This window comes from Zootoca vivipara, chromosome 2, assembly GCF_963506605.1.
Source record: "Zootoca vivipara chromosome 2, rZooViv1.1, whole genome shotgun sequence".
NCBI classification, from domain to species: domain Eukaryota; kingdom Metazoa; phylum Chordata; class Lepidosauria; order Squamata; family Lacertidae; genus Zootoca; species Zootoca vivipara.
This window is the reverse complement of record NC_083277.1, coordinates 118,400,205-118,418,713: the sequence shown is the minus strand read 5'-3', so window position 1 is coordinate 118,418,713 and position 18,509 is coordinate 118,400,205. Positions and strand designations below refer to the sequence as shown.

The window sequence follows — 18,509 nt, the reverse complement described above, 5'->3', positions numbered from 1 at the left end:
TGTGTAAGGAATTTAAAAAGAAACAGGGAGGGGCATTGAAAATAGTAGATGACCCTCGGGGTCCCTTCCAACTCTACAATTCTAACTCATTTGAAATCTGTTTCATATAAAATGGAACTGTACATGCAGGCCTCATTCTGTTGCATGTGTCAATAGAATTTCACTCTATAGGTGGGATTCTACTTTGATTTTGCACATCTAACTGCAATGTAGGCATGCTGTGTGAGGATTCCCAAACTCCTACATTCTGTCTTGGTGCTCCCTGAAACTAGTCTTTGTTGGCAGTGGGTTGCTGGTGACATTTAGAGAGGGACAAGAGATTGCTTACAGATGCTCGGCTCCCAAGGTCACATTTTCCATCACTGAATTTCTGTGTGCAAATGGGATGGCAGGAAAACAAGCCTCCCCCGCACCTCCCCATCATGCCCAGTTGCCATCCCAGCATGTGGCTGCTAATGTGGGAAGGTAATGTGGAAATCCCATTGAATGCTTTGCTTGGACAGGGAATGGGAACGGGGTGGGGGGTGGGAAGAGAACAGCAGAGCGGAGACAATAAGTCCATTGGGAGCATTGTCAGCCGGAAGCGGGATCTTAGAACTAGGTCAAAGGAGCATGGGAGATGGGACAGAGTTGTGGCTTCTCTAGGGTCAGAGATTCCATGTGTTCCCATCCCAATGCAGGAGGCAAAAAGAATTTGGTGGAAAAGGACGGAATGGACAAACTATGGCGTACTAGAATTCCCCACACAGTTCCCAGCAAAGGTTAGAAAATTTGTTCAGGGAGAGAAACCATTTTTCAACCTCCAAGGAAATCTTTCTGCAGCCTCCTCACCCATCCCAAACATTGTGGAAGGTATTCTCAGAAGTGGGGGTGGTGCATGCGAAACCTCCAGTTCACTTGCTACAAGGTCCCTTAAAAAAGACAAACATTAAAAAATGCTTGCATGAGATTCTTCAAGTGAAACAGACCTTCTTGTCAGTATGCAAAGCACACAATTGTACCAGACTTAATTTTGAAGGGGGGGGGGGGGGGAAAGAAATGGTAGGACCTTCCCTCCTTGACAAACTGCCCCAGACGGCTTTTTATTACCACACTGAGTGATTGAGGGGAGGTGTTTAATTTCCATAACCAATTTATTAGCTTTTAAGGAGCCACAAGGCTCTTTGTGGTATTCAGTTCCAGAGCCATGAGAGGTGCCCGAGCTGAAGTCTGCCAGCTAGGATGTGGTTCTCTGCCAGGCCCTTTACTGATGGATGGAAGCTGTGCATAGATTGCCAGTGCACTCCGCATATGCTCAAATGCATTCCTTCCTTTAATGTAGCTTGGCTTTTTCCTGGCTCAGTCCTGGCTTCTTTGCAAAGGAGGGGAAGAGAATGGACACGACCCCTCCTTTGCCTCCCCCTCTTCCTCTTTTAAAAATGGCTCTGTAACCCTGGGAGACAGCCTTGCTCTCTTTTGCCCCTGGACCAATGTACGCACATAGGCTAGCCTAGAAGTATGCATGCGTGAAACACATGCAGAATTTGCTTCTGTAATAAATGCCCAGGCCTCCTCACAGGGCACCTTCCTGCTTTCCCAGACTTAGATGGACCTGATGCACTTGTGCTCTGCTTTCCTTTGGTTGTGTGGGCAATATAACACTCATCCTTCTCTATACAGGCCCCCAGAGGAGGGTAGTGGTTAAGAGCATGAACTATGAGCTCTCAAATCCTTCACTTCCATACCCTCCAACATTTCTCCGATGAAAATAGGGACATCCCATTCAAAGATTATAATTTTATTATTTATACCCCAGCTGCTCTGGGCGGCTTCCAACACATATAAAAACATACTAAAACATCAAACATTAAAAACCTTCCCTATACAGTGGTACCTCGGTTTATGAACACAATTGGTTCTGGAAGCCTGTTCATAAACTGAAGCGTTCATAAACTGAAGCAAACTTTCCCATTGAAAGTAATGGAAAGTGGATTAATCTGTTCCAGACGGTCCGCGGAGTACTTAAACTGAAGCGAACTTTCCTATTGAAAGTAATGGAAAGTGGATTAATCCGTTCCAGATGGGTCCGTGGAGTACTCAACCTGAAGCGTACTTAACCTGAAGCATGGGTGTAATTGGTTCCCGAAGTCTGTTCATAAACTGAAGCGTTCATAAACTGAAGCAAACTTTCCCATTGAAAGTAATGGAAAGTGAATTAATGCGTTCCAGATGGGTCCGCGGCGTTCGTAAACCGAAAATTCGTAAACCGAGGTGTTCATAAACCGAGGTTCCACTGTACTGTACTGTACAGTGGTGCCTCGCTAGACAAATTTAATTCGTTCCACGGGTCTTTTCTTATAACGAAAAATTCGTCTAGCGAATCCCATAGGAATGCATTGAATTTTTTTGGATTTTTTTTTACCCATAGGAATGCATTAATTGAATTTCAATGCATTCCTATGGGAAACCACGATTCGCTAGACAAATTTTTCATAAAACGAATTCGTCTAGCGAGGCAACCTCCGCTCGAAAAATCCTTTCGTTAAGCGGAAATTTTGTTAAGCAGGGCATTCGTTAAGCGAGGCACCACTGTACTGGCTGCCAGCCTCCAAGCCATGCCCCAGAGTGATAGTAGGTCTGGGACATTGTGGTGAATGCAAAATGCTGCCCACACAGTCGGTGCTGCCATTTGCAGAAGCTCTGCTACTGCCACTGCTGTTGAGAATAACAGATAATGGACATGCAAGCCTTCAATGTGGCAGCTAATAGGCCATCAACACTACCGTTGCTGGGCTGACATGGTCTGCAAGTTATCCATATTAAAAGTATGACATTCTGTTTAGATTCCTCAGTTTATTGGAATTTGAAGGCATGTTGCCACATGGCATATTTTAGGAATAAGATGCATTTCTCCCCATTCACCCAGCCCCCGCAAGTCACATCTGCCATGAGCTGAGTGCATGCAAGCCATCAGCCCATCTGCACAGCAGACGGAGATGATGGAAGAGCTGGCATGGCAAGGCGATGGTGCTCTGAGCCATGCTGTTCTGCTAGACTTGGCATGGCTTTGTTGTTGTTGGGGAATGATGGTCTCTAATGTGGAATAAGGTCATCTTAAGAACAAAAGAAGAGCCCTCCTGGATCAGGGCAAAGGCCAATCTAGTTCACCATCCATTTCTTCTCAATGACCCATCAGAGGTTTTTCGGAAGCTGAGATGCAGGACCTCTGTGCAACAGCACTCTCCTGGTTCATGATTCCCAGTGTCTTCAGAGGCATACTGCTTTTGACAGGGGAGGTAGATGATGATGATGATGATGATGATGATATTAATTTATATCCCGCCCCTTCCCCAGTCTGAAACTTAAGGAAGCTTACACAGATAAAATAGAACAAGATAAAAAGACAGAAAAGACCATCATAAAAATGTAATTAAATGCTAATAGAATTAAAATACTATGTTGTTTGTTGTTTAGTTGTGTCCGACTCTTCATGACCCCATGGACCAGAGAACACCAGGCACTCCTGTCTTCCACTGCCTCCCACAGTTTGGTCAGACTCATGTTGGTGGCTTCGAGAACACTGTCCTCTGTCGTCCCCTTCTCCTTGTGCCCTCAATCTTTCCCAACATCGGTCTTTTCCAGGGAGTCTTCTCTTCTCATGAGGTGGCCTCAGCTTCACGATCTGTCTTTCCAGTGAGCACTCAGGGCTGATTTCCTTCAGAATGGATAGGTTTGATCTTCTTGCAGTCCATGGGACTCCCAAGAGTCTCCCCCAGCACCATAATTCAAAAGCATCAATTCTTCGATGATCAGCCTTCTTTATGGTCCAGCTCTCACTTCCATACATCACTACTGGGAAAACCATAGCTTTAACTATATGGACCTTTCTGGCAAGGTGATGTCTCTGCTTTTTTTTTTAAAGATGCTGTCTAGGTTTGTCATTGCTTTTCTCCCAAGAAGCAGGTGTCTTTTAATTTCGTGACTGCTGTCACCATCTGCGGTGATCATGGAACCCAAGAAAGTAAAATCTCTCACTGCCTCCATTTCTTCCCCTTCTATTTGCCAGGAGGTGATGGGACCAGTGGCCATGATCTTAGGTTTTTTGATGTTGAGCTTCAGACCATATTTTGCGCTCTCCTCTTTTCACCCTCATTAAAAGGTTCTTTAATTCCTCCTCACTTTCTGCCATCAAGGTTGTGTCATCAGCATATCTGAGGTTGTTGATATTTCTTCCGGCAATCTTATTTCCAATTTGGGATTCATCCATTCCAGCCTTTCGCATGATGAATTCTGCATATAAGTTAAATAAGCAGGGAGACAATATACAGCCTTGTTGTACTCCTTTCCCAATTTTGAACCAATTTGTTATTCCATATCCAGTTCTAACTGTAGCTTCTTGTCCCACATAGAGATTTCTCAGGAGACAAGTGAGATGATCAGGCACTCCCATTTCTTTAAGAACTTGCCATAGTTTGCTGTGGTTGACACAGTCAAATGCTTTTGCGTAGCCAATGAAGCAGAAATATATGTTTTTCTGGAACTCTCTTGCTTTTTCCATAATCCAGCGCATGTTTGCAATTTGGTCTCTGGTTCCTCTGCCCCTTTGAAATCCAGCTTGCACTTCTGGGAGTTCTCAGTCCACATACTGCTTAAGCCTGCCTTGTAGAATTTTAATCATAACGTTGCTAGCATGTGAAATGAGCGCAATTGGAGCAATCTTTGGCACTGCCCTTCTTTGGGATTGGACAAAATATTATAAAAAGTGCCATTAAAATCCACAGACAATAACAATAATAAAACACACACATCACCGCACCAGCCCTTTCCTCAAAAATAGTCCGTTCCCAAAGGCCTGTTGGAATAGAAAGGTTTTTACCCACTGGCGGAAGGACAGCAAAGAGGGAACCAGTGTAACTTCTCTAGGAAGGAAATTCCAAAATCTGGGAGCAGCCACCAAGAAGATCTTCTGCCACTGATCTTTCATGATTTTGTCTAATTCTTTTTTAAAGCCACTCAGCTTGGTGGCCATCATGACTTTGGATGAAACTTCAAGAGATACCTAAAATGCTGGTGCTGCTTTGGGACAAATACTGTCTGCTTGTGTGTTTGCTTCTGTATCTCTAAATGGCTATGTGTAATAGTAAATAAATGCAAATTATTAGGAAGACAATATGTGTTTTTACAAAGTTAGTATGGGTGCTCCCCATACAGAGGACTCTAAAGGTGGTGGGGAGGAATCTCCTGTTTTTCCAGCACCAAATCAAAAGCCCAAAATGTTTCCGGTGCACTCAGAAGTTTTTGGAGTTTAGCTCCCTTTAGCTCCGGACAGCATGGTCAGTGGTCAAGGATGATGGGAGAAGTATAAAATGTAAGAGAGGTATGAAAAGAGTTTCAGTTCCCATGGTGTCCAAACACTTTTTTTTTATCCCACACCTACCTCTCGCTAACCAGGTGCTATTGTTTTCAACAAACACATCATCTTTATGGTGTGTGGCAAGGCTCTCTTGTTACATAGAAGAAAGGTGACCTGTCTGGGCACAAAGCTGGTGACTGCCCTTACTTTCCCCCCAGATATGACTTTGTATTGTGGGCAAGTGGTAACTGTGTCCTGTTCTTCCCTTCCAGATGGCCTTGTGGATGTGCTCCAGGCATTTGGTGTGCGAGAGGGCAAAAATGGGGTCTCTATCGCTGCTGGTATCTGCACCCAGAGAAATGGCTCTGATGAAAGTGACCTTGCCTTCCGCCTAGAGAACCAGACATATTTCAGCGCCCCAACCAAGCAGCTCTTTCCTGGTAATGGTGGTGCACGAAAACTCATTGGATTGTGTATTGCATCAAAGCTGATGGGCAGGCTCTGAGCCTTTTTTGTAAAAAAATTAATTAAATTTTCAAAAGTTTAACATATATTTCAGTACATGAATTTGTATTTTTCCCTCTTCCCACCCCATTTTCTCCCCATCTGCTGCGCAATACCTTCTATTTCTTATACCATCACTTCAATACTGCTTTCTCTAATTCCTTCCCACCTTCTCACTTTCATGATGCATTGCTTTCCTCCCTTGCAGATGGCTCTTTCCCAGTGGACTTCTCAATACTGGCTACTCTGAGAGCTGTCAAAGGAAGCCAGTCGTTCTTGCTCTCTGTATATGATGAGCGGGGAGTACAGCAACTTGGTGTCGAGATTGGACGGTCTCCGGTCTTCCTCTATGAAGACCAGCTTGGCCACCCAGTGCCTGAGGACTATCCTCACTTTCGCCGAGTCAACTTGGCTGATGGCAAGTGAGTTGGGATCAGTGGGGTGGGAAGAAACCACTGAAAGTGGTTATCTGATTTGGGCTCACCTGCACACAACTGAAAGACCAGTTTAGGTCTACAGTGTCTTATATATTTCCCAAGAGCTGATGGTTGTACAATGAAAGTCTCATGGGGAAGGGCCACAGCTCAGTGGGTAGAGCATCTGCCTTGCACAAAGAAAGCTCTTGCTTCAACCTCCAGCATCTCCAGGGCTAGGAATATCTCCAGTTTGAAACATGGAGAGCCACTACCAGTCCATGCAGACAATACTGAGCTAGATGGACTAGTGGTCTGACTCAGTAAAGGCAGCTTTGTATGCTTCTATCATATTCCCTTGTGCACACATTCCCATTGGCCTCTCGGGTCAAACAGGTTTTGCCACTTATCAAAACATTTTAAAAATCCTTGAACAGAGATAAGAAGAATGAGTGGACACACCCCACCTCTGTGGACACACCCCAGGCACACACATACACAGATTTTCCCTAAGCCCTTAATATACCACTTTCTAAGGATGGGGAACCTGTGGTCCTCTAGCTGTTGCTGGTCTTCAGCTTCCATCAGCTGGAGTCAGTATGGCTGATGGTCACAGCTGATGGGAGTTGTCATCCAGCAACATCTGGAGGTTCACAAGTTCCCCACATCCTCTTTAACTCTTTGCTTTGATAATTCCTTGTTAAATGCCATTGGTGAGACATTTCTGCTCATCTCCATCCCATGATTCTCGTATCCCATATCTGTTCCTGTGGTCTTCTTCTCCAATTACACCATTCCTTTTGGTATGTGTGAAGTAGTGCATAAAGTATTGGGTTTGGTCATTCCAGACATTTGTTCACCTTATTCCAGGGCCATTAATTTTACTGGATAGTCTTAGCCAGTTCTTTATCACATACTCTGTCCACCCAGCCTACCTCTTGGGGATGTTGTGGAGATAAATGAGATGTGAACTTTTAAATGACATGGAAGCGATTATCAGTGGAGATCTTCAGTCCAAGATTTAGCCGACTAGTTCAAATCCATATATCAAAGGGGTGGTGTATTGGATAGATTTTGGACTGTGAAGAGCTGGGTTCAAATTCCCACTTGTACATTAAAAAATAAACTCGCCGTGTGGTCTTGGGCAAGTCACTATCTCTCACCCTAGTCTACTTTATAGGATAAAATGGATAACCGCACATGTGCTTTCCTGAGTTCCTTGGGAAGAGGGTGGGATACAAATAAAATGAATTTTAAGATGTGAGAAACAACCCTTATTAATGTGAAAATTCAATGATGCCTCTTTTCTCCTCCTGGATCATATTCCCACAGCTTCTTTTATGCCAACAGCAAATAACACTGTTTCCAGTCTCATTCTCTTGGCGCCTCTGGGTCTGTTTCACATCCACTTGAACTATACATGGTGATGTCAGCCCCGCACCTTCCAGTCAGGTGAAAGTCAGTCCACTCTACTGTCAGATGAGAGTATGATCTAGGTCCCTAGTGCCCTGTTTCCAGGCACCTTATTTATCCCACTTAATACCCACCTTTCTGACCTGTACCATTCCTTGGCAGGTGGCATCGCATTGCTCTGAGTGTGGAAGGTGGGAATGTATCTTTGAGTATTGACTGTGAAGACCCTGCAATACTTCCCCTAAAGCGAGGCATGCAGCCAATTGTCAGTGTTGATGGTGCCACTTTGCTTGCGGCTCGCCGGCCGGATGAAGATGTTTTTGAGGTAGGAAAGATCATTCAGAAGTCTCAAGTGCTTTCTTTGATCATTTCATGCACCTCTCAAGAGTATATCAGTCAGTTAGATAGGCTATTTGCCTACAGATGTCTTCGCAAACAAAACTCTAGTCAGGATGCATGACCCACCAAACATCTGGCCTTATGTATGTGCCAGCTTTGTTTCTTATGGGAGTTACTGAATCCAGAACTCTCTGGACCCAATTCTAGTCATGCCACCTTCTTCCGTGGGTCTGGCAGGAGGCTGGCTGGACTTTGGGCTTGGAAAATCACAGGGCCAGATATTTATAGTGCCACAAATCTTATAGAATCCAGATGACATTTTCTGCCCTAACAGCCACCTTGGCACCCTCTGAAATGTAAATTGATGTTGGAGCATGGAAAAGCAATGACTGTATGGTTGAGGGAGTTCAGCAGAGCCTGCCTTTGTATGCCTGTACTGGCTGCCGGATTTATGTTACAATCTTTCTTATGGAGCTTCACTTTATTGGGGTCACAATGAGAAAGTTAGATCATCGTACCATGGTCCTATTGCGACTGTGGCAGGGAAACTTCTGGTATGGATTGCCTGAGCTCATGAGATGACACAGAATATTGTCTGCAAACATTTCAGCTACTCAGGAATGTTTGCTGTCAGGATCAAATGAAGAAAGGGGACAGTTGTCAGTCTGGCTGGGATTAAAACCTCACGTAGGCCTTATGACTGGAAAGAGGTCCCAAGAGGTAGTGAAGCTAACGGACAGGGAGCCCAAAGACAATGTAAGTGATGGAAGGGTGCACAATAGGCAGCAAAAATGGCTTGTCTGTTAGGGCAGAACTGCAGCAAAAGCCTCTGGGCATGTCATGGCTGCTTACTGGGAGGAGGAGTAAGGCAGCAACAAGATCAGGGCTGTGTGGGCAAACAGGTGGGAGCGCTGGGTTGACTCTACTGATGTGACTGCATATTCCCAACCTGGCTGTTGCTTCACCCGTCCTCCTCCCAGTAAATAGCAGCAACACTTCTGCTGGGAGGCCATTAATGTGCTTCCATTCAACAAAGTGAGCCACTATGGATAGGCAGAAGCAGGAACCTAAAAAGGGTAGGGGAAGAAGGCATGAGGAGAAGGCAGAGAAGAGGAGGCGGTATCTATCGGCTGAGAGGAGATTCTGCACTTTTGTGGAATGCATGCCCATGTATTTTACCTTTTCCAAAAAAAAGAAGTGGAAATAAAGTTTTAAAAGGAAAACCACAAAGGCAGAGGGCCTTCTTGTTAGCGATGCCCTCCTTGTGGAATGCCCTCCTGTCAGATGTCAAGGACATAAAGAATTACACAACATTTAGAATACATGTGAAGGCAGCCCGGTATTGGGAAGTTTTTAATGTTTGATTTTTTAAAAATTATGTTTTTAGATATGCTGTAAGCTGCCCAGACTGACGGGGGAAACCCAGCCAGATGGGTGGGGAATAATAATAATAATTATTATTATTCAAGTGCTCCAGATGTTTTTCATCTGAAGAGAACATCCCCAACCTCGCCCTAGGGATTCCCGAATCTGGACGGGACAACGCTGGCCCTTTTCTAATGGTCTCCAGAAGCAGAGAAAAACCCCAGCCGCCTCCTACATTCTTCCCCCAGGCACAAAATGTCAGAGGGCAGAAGGTCTTTGAAGGCATCTGGGCCGGGTCCTGGGGGTGGCCAAGAACAAGCACTTCTTGTAGTGGCTCTCAGGAAACCTTGGCCTAGAGCCATTAGCCTCTGGGGAGTTGGGTGGCAGCGATGGAGTGCCTGGAAGGTTTTGATGTGGCCATTTTGGACTGTGGGGAACTGTCTGTTGGGTAGCGATGTGGTGGGAGGGCTCACTGAAACTCTCTCTCTCTCTCTCTCTCTCTCTCTCTCTCTGTGTGTGTGTGTGTGTGTGTGTGTGTGTGTGTGTAAGGAACCAGGAGGAATGTTCCAAAGCTACATTGTATGCATGTTCTGTCACACTTCTCACATAATCCTCTCTCCTACCTCCAGCAAGGAATGCAGCTAATCTTCCTGAAGCAGATCAGAGTGCTCCAGGCAAAAGCACTGAAGCGAAGGGTGGGCTTGAGACGAACAGCAGGGCAAGAAGCGCAGGGACTATAGTTTCACGAGCAGTCACTATTCTGCCTCCTGTCAAATTCCATTCTAGTTAAGTGAAAGGGCACTCTGGGGCTCTCGTTCCTTGCTCCAGCCCTGCAGTTAAAACCACTCCACACAGCAATCATGCTCATGGCTGCAACAATGGCATTTTTCCATAGTAGGGTTCCGGTTTCCGCCGGCAGGAATGGCGGACCTGTTTTCCATCCCTCTGACCTTCGTAAGGAATTTGGCGGTTGCTAGGGGAGTAAATGGCAACCCCCTACCCTCTCCGGGGGTTACGGAGAGGGGCCGCTGGCCCGCGATGCCCCCAGACCCACTCCGACTGTTTATGGAGTGGGGGGAGCTTGGGCTGAAAAGCACTTACGAGGGCCAGGACTCCCGGACGCTAATCTGCATGGCGGGGATTTCCATGGTTAAAGAAGATAATTAGGCTTAAATCTATGGACATACTTCAGAAGGAGGGGAAGAAGCGCTGTTTACTGCTGAGAAATCTATGCTGCTGAGGGAGAGGAGTTAAAGGCTGTATATCATCTGGAAGAAGGATTGATGGGGACGGAGCGATAAGGGAATGGAGTTTTATTTTTCTTCATATGAGTTACTTCGTACCTTCCCAGACGCGATGTCCTGGCTTGTTTGGAGTGAAAGAGAAGCAAAAGACTGTGTGAGTTGAACTTTATAAACTGTTGTTACTGAGCATATTTTTTAAAGATGTGGAGTTGCCGATGAGAAAAGCCCCCCCCCTAGTCGGACGGAAGGAGTCCTGGACGCGTTCGGAGGATTTATGAGCTGTGACGCACTTTGAATTGGAGCAGCGACCTGAAGCTAAGTTCAGCTATAGGGCAAGGAGATCCATTAATTTACCAAGAGTTTATGGTTTGATGTTTGGGTCTTCTGCCTGGAAAAGCTGTAAATTTTATAAAGATCGTTAATCTTCATGGCTATGAGAGAAAACGAAAGTGATTTGAGCTTTTTAAGATGGCGCTGCTTCGACGCAACAGGGAGCTCCAGACTAAGAAGATTTATGGGGAGGCTGGACTGATTAACCCACACAGGAGAAAGAACATTTGTGAAACCTTGTTTGATATTTATCTCAGCAGCTGGGAAACAATCGGTTGAAAGTGGAAAACATCTATGTGACTGTAAGGGGAAGATCTGGATTATTATGAACTTGGAGGACGATTTGAACTTTAGAAAAAAGACGGCAGTGGACGGTTGCGAGGAATCCCCAATTTCTTGAAGCATGGGAACCCAAATAAAAAATTCTTTAGACGATTTGGCATAACATTCGGTTTGATTGATATAAATAATGAATGTGATATAATTGGCTTTAATTGGAAAATTAATAAAATATTTTTTTTTAAAAAAATGGCATTTTTCCATAGTAAACAGAAAGTATGAAGGGCAGGTACACATTCCTGGATGTGTGGTGGATGAGGGCCAGAGATCCTTGGCCAATCGAGGCTCCTCAGCATGTGTTCACTGCCTGTTTCGGAATGCTTAATCAGAATTTATACTTTCTAAGGAAAAAATGGTTTTTTTAAAAGCCTCTGTTGCTAAAGACCTGCTTGTAATATCTGAATGACCCATTTGCAATATTAACCACCTTTCTGTAAGCAGCCAGCCTGAATGTGTGAGAGAGTAGGGTCTCCTTGTTCGACTTTTGGTGATGCAATTTTGGTGATTAAAATTCTTGGCTATCTCTGTAACCCTCCCTATCCCCAAGGCCACCCTAATTGGCTATTCTCCCCACAGAATAAATCTGGGAGGGGGTTATGCACAGAGGGTTCACAGCATGCTTTTCGCTAGACAGTAGCATATGAAAATGTGAAAGGATACTCTGCAGTTTGGCTGCAAGTAGACTGAATGAGCCGTGACATCAGTGAATGGGAACAGAATGCTAGGAGGTATTTTAGAAGTATGCCTTAGTAATTGTCCATTCACAGGGTCTTCAGTGTATATTTTCACAGAGCTGGGTAGGCAGATGTTCTCTCTGTGTGTGTATGTGTGCATATGTGATTCTATTTGTTTATGTGTCTGGGAATCTGGACACTTTCCCAGTCCTGGCAGCTCCTCCCTCCCTGTGACTTTTTGACCGAGGGGCTTCCTTTGCTTGATCTAGCCCTCTCTGTCCCTACCTGACCCTTGGGCCATGACTCACTCCCTTCCCCTGTGCTCTCCATCTTGCTGCTCGATTTCTCTTCCTTTCCTCCAAATGAATGTTGGGAGCACAGTAATTGTGGGTCCCAGCTGAGCAGGTGGGAGCAGGCGGTTCTGGGGGCTGTGCTGGAAACAGGCCCAATGGACATACTTTATGAGATGATTTATTGGGAGCATATGTTGCTTATGCACCAGGGCTGGCTGGGATCACACAGGCCCAGCGGAGGGAGAGGGGGGCATGTCCAGCTGCAACACAAAGCATGTTTGTGTACATGCACAGTCATAACAATTTGGCATACTCTGCTGTTGGCATTGCAGTCCCAGGCAAGAGAGAGAAAAAGAAAGAAGGAAAAAAGGACGATTTAACTTCTTTTAGTGCACTCTAAATTCCATTAATACATTAATAATAAGAGTGTTTCCATGTGCTGCTCTGGTTCGCCAGAAGCGGCTTAGTCATGCTGGCCGCATGACCTGGAAGCTGTACGCCGGCTCCCTCGGCCAATAAAGCGAGATGAGCATCGCAACCCCAGAGTCGGTCATGACTGAACCTAATGGTCAGGGGTCCCTTTACCTTAAGTTCCATTGGCATATATGCAGACTTTCAGGCTATACAGAGCTCTTTGCCAGGCTCCATCATTGGCTGGGTGCAAAGTTCTGTGTTGCCTAAATGTTTGCTGCCTGGAGCATGGTCCAAAGATAGTGAATCCAAGAGTGGACAGGAGATTAGTTGGGCTGATCAGAAGAGTCTGATATTCATGAAGCCAATTCTGTATGAACACTGGCAAGGAGGCCTGCTAAGAAAATATCCAAGACCAAGGTTGAATTGATGTGGACAGATGGAGACAGGACAGGGCTTCTAGCCAATTTGAAGGTTGGGCTGAGGACCAGACAGGGCCTGGGAGTGCCTGCATGGGCAGCAAACAATAGAGAAGGTCAACGTTTGACAATCCTTTAGGCTGGCTAACTGGCTGAGGCTGTGGCTTCTGGAATGGGAGGATCTGGGTTAGAGTTCTGTGAGGTGCGGTACCTAAAACAGCGTAGTTCTTTGGAGAAATGTTATGAGTTCTTATCCTTGCATGGCAGAGAGAGTGCAACCTCCTCCTAAGAGATGATGTGGTATTGTGGTTAAGAGCATGAATGGTTCTCACACCTCACCAAGTTCCAACTCACAGGGTGACCTTTTGTAAATAGTTCCAGTTAGGTAGCCGTGTTGGTCTGACGTAATCGAAACAAAATAATAAAAATCCTTCCAGTAGCACCTTAGAGACCAACTAAGTCCTTGGTATGAGCTTTCGTGTGCATGCACACTTCTTCAGATACTTTTGTAAATAATAAGGCTTCAGGCTCCCCTCTCCCAATTTTGTAACAGAGGGATTGTTATTCTGATCTTGAAGGTTGTTGTAAAGATTACTGAATGCCTTTGAGCATTTAGGGCAAGTTATATAATATAACACAGTTACTAGTTGTTGTAAGAGGAGACAGTCCAAGAGAATATACACATTTGCCTCATTTAATTGTCTCCACGGTCTTACCACATTCTCTTCTCACTGCGGTAGAAACATGCAGAAATGTGGCAGATGGTACATGCAAATGTATACACCTTGACAATGACTGCCTGTCCTTTCAGTGTGTGTGTGTGTGTGTGTGTGTTTGTACACATGGGCACATGTTTGCAACAAGATTCTGACATGCTGTGTTCCCTTCTCCCACTCCTGTCTTCCTTTCAGGGTGATCTCCAGCAGCTGCTGATTGTGCCGGATCCAGCAGCTGCAGCCCACTATTGTCAGCATTACATGCCTGATTGCGACAGAGAGCTCACCTACGTGTTGCATGCCCAGGATCCTGAAGAGGTAGGAGAGCAAAGTACAGGGGTTTCCTGTTTTCGTGACTATTACCCCCAGAGCTGAGCCAAATTTGGAGGCCTATATAGGAACTAGGGCTGGGGGAGATGTTTGATTAAGTCAGCATTTAAAGGCAAGCCTACAGTACTTAATTAACACTTTCTAGAACAATACATGGACTGAAAAACAGCCTCCGCCTCTGAATTTTGCAATGTACAGAAATGCATATACTAAGGTAAAGTGTGCATATAGACTATATTGATGAATGTAGCATGCAAAATGCTTTATGTTAGGGGAAATTGTATGCAAAAGTGTGTGTAGTAGGAAAAATCTGCACTTAAATGCTGCTAAATTTCCATGAACTTTTTTTGAGAATAATTCTCAAACTGATATGGAAATGTGGAGAACTGAACTTAAGATCTGAAAAGCAAGAAACAGGGAGAAATTTAAATCGGCCCTTTCACCCATCTGCCGATGCTCCCTGGCCTAGACAGTGAATAAAGGCTTCTCTGACCATGGAATTACTATGTGACTTATTAGGCTTGCTTAGTACCATGGAAGTTTCCCCTCCCCCATTCTTAAAAGCCAGGATTTTCTCCCAACCCTTAAGTTACTGTCTAACTGACTCCTCTCCTCCATCAGCACCTGCTTTCTGAGGCAGTTGCCCCACTCTGGCAAATGGTAGGGCCAGCACTGCTGGTTCCATAGGGGCAATATTGGTACTTGAGGTGGCAGAATTCCAGAGATGCTAGGCTGATTCAGAAAGCCTTCATACACATACAGAGCTGGATTCATCCAATGAGTCCTGCTAGGAGAAGCCCGTGGCCAGGACTTGGGAATGCTACAGCAAAGGCATATTCAGCCTGTGGTAGAGATGTGGAGACTGGCTTTTTTTTGGGGGGGGGGGTACATCATCATGCCTTGCTGAAACCTGGACCTGGCCACTGATGTGTTCCCCAGATATTGCTTGTCTTTTGCATTTATCACACACTGGCAAGGGTTGTGGGGGGTGGGGTGGAAGCAGTATGTGATGGGGGCTTGGTCAGGAAATATACAGCCACATATTTTTGTGTGATCAACTAAGGAAATCCCCAGGCTCTCAGCTTCAAAGCATGAGCATATATAAGCATCTGTAAATGGACTGAAGGATTCATGCAGCCTGACCTTTCAAGAGGGCTCATGGGGGCAGGGCGGGGGGAATTGATTGGAGGGAGTTATGGCAGCATGCTTAGAAATGTCAGTCAAAACATGGAGCAGAGCCTGCTGACTTCAGGGATGTGGGAGAGATAATAGACTCATAGACCTGTAGAGTTGGAAGGGACACCCGAGGGTCATCTAGTACAACCCCTGCAATGCATGAATCTTTTGTCCAAAGCGAGGCCCAAACCCACAAGATTAAGAGTCTCATGCTCAAACCAGCTGAGCTATTCTGAGTTATTAATCTGTCGTCTGGGGAAAGTGGATCTCCAGAACCAGGCTACACCCTTCCCATCATGATCAGAATGGCATCCGTCACTCTGGAGCTGCCTGTGGAATCAGTGCCCTGCTCTGCCTGGATCCTGTGTTGGAAAAGAACTCTGTGTGGAACACACACACCCCTTGCAGAAACTGCTTTTAGTTCCATTTGGTAAGCCCACAGCTAATAGGGCCAGCCATGAGCCTGGATCGTTCACTTGAGAGTTGATGGAGATTGCTTCTGCAGCCTGTGGGATGCAGTGGGCAAAATGGGGTTGACCCCAAAGGCATACAGCAGAGTCCTGGGCATGATGGAATGGAGGCGGAACGTGAGTATGTGGGCAGAAGGGGCACTGGTTACTGGATCGAGCCAGTCTTCCCCCCAAAGGCATCTTGGCCCCAAAGCAAGAAAGGGTTAGACTGCTGGGTGAAGGGTCTCTCTTCTGTGCGCATTTCCCATAGGGGGCTGGTGCCATGTTCCCCTCTGCCTACCTGTCTCTTGGGAATGGGTTCCTGGGGGTGGGAGGGTGGCATCTCTTGGTGTTCCGTGGGAATAGTGGAGTGCCTCTCTTCTTTCTCAAGTGTCTGCTTTCTCTCTCTTTCCCTCCCCCCATCCTTCATTGTTTCCTCCCCTTCTTCTGTCTTCTCCCTCCCCCCAATCCTGTGCAGAACATTCCCCGCAGGAAGGGCAAGAAGGGCAAGGGCAAGAGAAAGGGCAAGGGCAAGAGGAAAGGGAGAGGCAAGAAGAAGAGGAACAAGGAGTCGCCGGAGACGTCCTCGCTCACTCCGGCCCCTGGCCAGGTAGAGAGTGCAACTAACTGCCCTCTGCTGGCCTAATAACAAACAGCCTCTCCTGGCCTAACCCTCTGCCCACCTAACTGAGCTGTCCTGCCTAACCTGCCTAACTCGCAGCTTCTCTCCTGCTTTGTCCCATGCGGTTCTTGAGGCAGAACTGCCTGCTCAGTGCTTGCCTCCCCTGTCCACATGGCTGCCAGTTTGCTGTTGCTGCCCCTCCAGGGGCAACCATGAAAACCATGTTTAGCAGCCGCTGGCCTCGGGGGTCATGAATTCTAGGAGAGCTGGGAGTTCTGGGCTCACCTCCATGCTTCTGATTCCACTGGTGCCAGTTGGCCACAAAGCTCCTTTTTCTACAGACATGCAGGTGAGTTTACATGCCCGAGGACACGTTCTCCTCACCTGTGTGCCAGGTCATGTCTCCTATGGGTCTTCTCCTGATGTTCAACCATCAGTCATTTTCATTCATTTGCGTGGATGGGAAGCTGCAGTAGCCTCTTGGTAAATCAGAGAGAGTGTTCACATAGATATATGGCTGGCTTCATCATGGTCTGATGATACTGGCCTTTAAGAAGGCAGGCATGTTGAAATGTAAATAAAGAAATGTAGACTCAAGAAAATGGATTGCTTTGGACCTTGATATTTTGAATCGGTAATCAGTATCTCTTAAGACACTGTCCTGTAAGGCAGCCTAGATTTTTTTTAAAGTATATTTCCTAAAGGTTTACTTATACAACACAATATAGAAAAAAGTGCAGAAAGGAAAGGGACATACAGTAATAGGCATCCCCAAACTGCGGCCCTCCAGATGTTTTGGCCTATAACTCCCATGATCAGTGGTCAGGGATGATGGGACTTGTAGTCCAAAACATCTGGAGGGCCGAAGTTTGGGGATGCCTGGTATAGAACATCAGCTTAATTCAGAACATGGTGTTGATATTCTTTGTGTCCCTTTCTTTATAGTGCTTCCTCCATATCCTTTGTACTTCATCGCAAAAATAAAAATGTTCAGAAATGTATATATTTTTTTAAAAAAATCAAGGCTGCATAATATAACAATGTCAGAAGAGATACTGGTGATGTTTTAATGAATACCAATCAAAGAATGACACCATCAATTATTGGTCCGCCCTTGAACTTAGACCAGCTTTTCATTTGCAATATTTGGGGTGGGGATCCTGTGGCCCTGCAGATGTTGTTGCAGATGTAACTCCCACCAGCCTTAGTCATTGGTCATGTTGGCTGGGGCTGATGGGAGTTTTGGAGTCCAACAACAAGGACACTCCTCATGGAATTCACTGCAGTTCCAGTTTCCTTCCTAGGTTTTCTGAGGAAAACCTGAGTTTGCAACTCTGTCATGTGTAAAACAGCCTACAGAAGTGTTTCAGGTCAGTTAGACCCCCAAAGCTTTGATTCCCCCCCATGCTTAGGGGAGAGAAATGAGCATCATGTCTCCCCTCTATCCAATCCTTATGACATAGGTATGTCTTCCTGTGCCCATTGTATTCTCTTCCTGCATTTTGCTGCCCTCCTTCCTTCCTTCCATTACTGGCCCTTTTATGTCAGGGCAGTATCCAGAAACTTGTGAAATATGGGTCAGGGGGCTGCTGAGCTCATCCTGCCAGTGAGTCACTGTTGGCTTGGCGAGGAAGAACCATTTTCCTGCCAAATGGAGCAGTTGGCGGAGTTCCTCCCTCTGGGATCAGAACTCCAGCTGCTGGACTGCTCAGTACTGGCAAAGAAAAAGCATCTTTCCCTCTCTTCCCTTTCCCAACTTCTTCCCAGGAAAGAGCTGCCACCCACCTGCCCTTGCTTTTTGCCTTGACGTGGGCTTATCCCTCCCTTTAACCATTCCCCAAACGCTTGTCTATGAGCAAAGTCCAGGACTGCTGGGCAGTTTATCACAAATAGGCATTGGATACTTTTACACAACCTTTTGCCCCCCCCTTTAGCGTGGTCAACAAAAATGGATCCTTTGGATTTAGGCATGATCACCTAGTCTTACAAAGGCTGTGGAACACCCTGCTTCATCTTGAGACATCTTGGCAAAGTTCATTGAGCCTGCCAGAGGGCTTGCAAGTCTTGTTTGCCATTCCAAAATCAACTCATTCAAATTAAAAACTGCTCATGTTAACCTATAAAGACATACTGTGACTTG

At 45.8% G+C, this 18,509-nt stretch overlaps 1 protein-coding gene across 2 annotated transcripts in view; it reads left to right on the top strand.

The window, feature by feature from the left end:
• The window catches only part of COL5A3 (collagen type V alpha 3 chain), a 117,954-nt gene that overhangs the window by 22,259 nt on the left and 77,186 nt on the right, over window positions 1-18,509 (top strand). The window contains exons 2-6 of one of the 2 annotated variants that reach the window (XM_035101564.2): window positions 5,605-5,772; window positions 6,045-6,258; window positions 7,825-7,987; window positions 13,988-14,110; window positions 16,226-16,357. In XM_035101564.2, the coding sequence (XP_034957455.2) occupies window positions 5,605-5,772; window positions 6,045-6,258; window positions 7,825-7,987; window positions 13,988-14,110; window positions 16,226-16,357 (800 nt within the window). Of the gene's footprint in view, window positions 1-5,604; window positions 5,773-6,044; window positions 6,259-7,824; window positions 7,988-13,987; window positions 14,111-16,225; window positions 16,358-18,509 lie in introns of those variants that run through there. The other variant, XM_035101583.2, reaches the window with a different exon arrangement.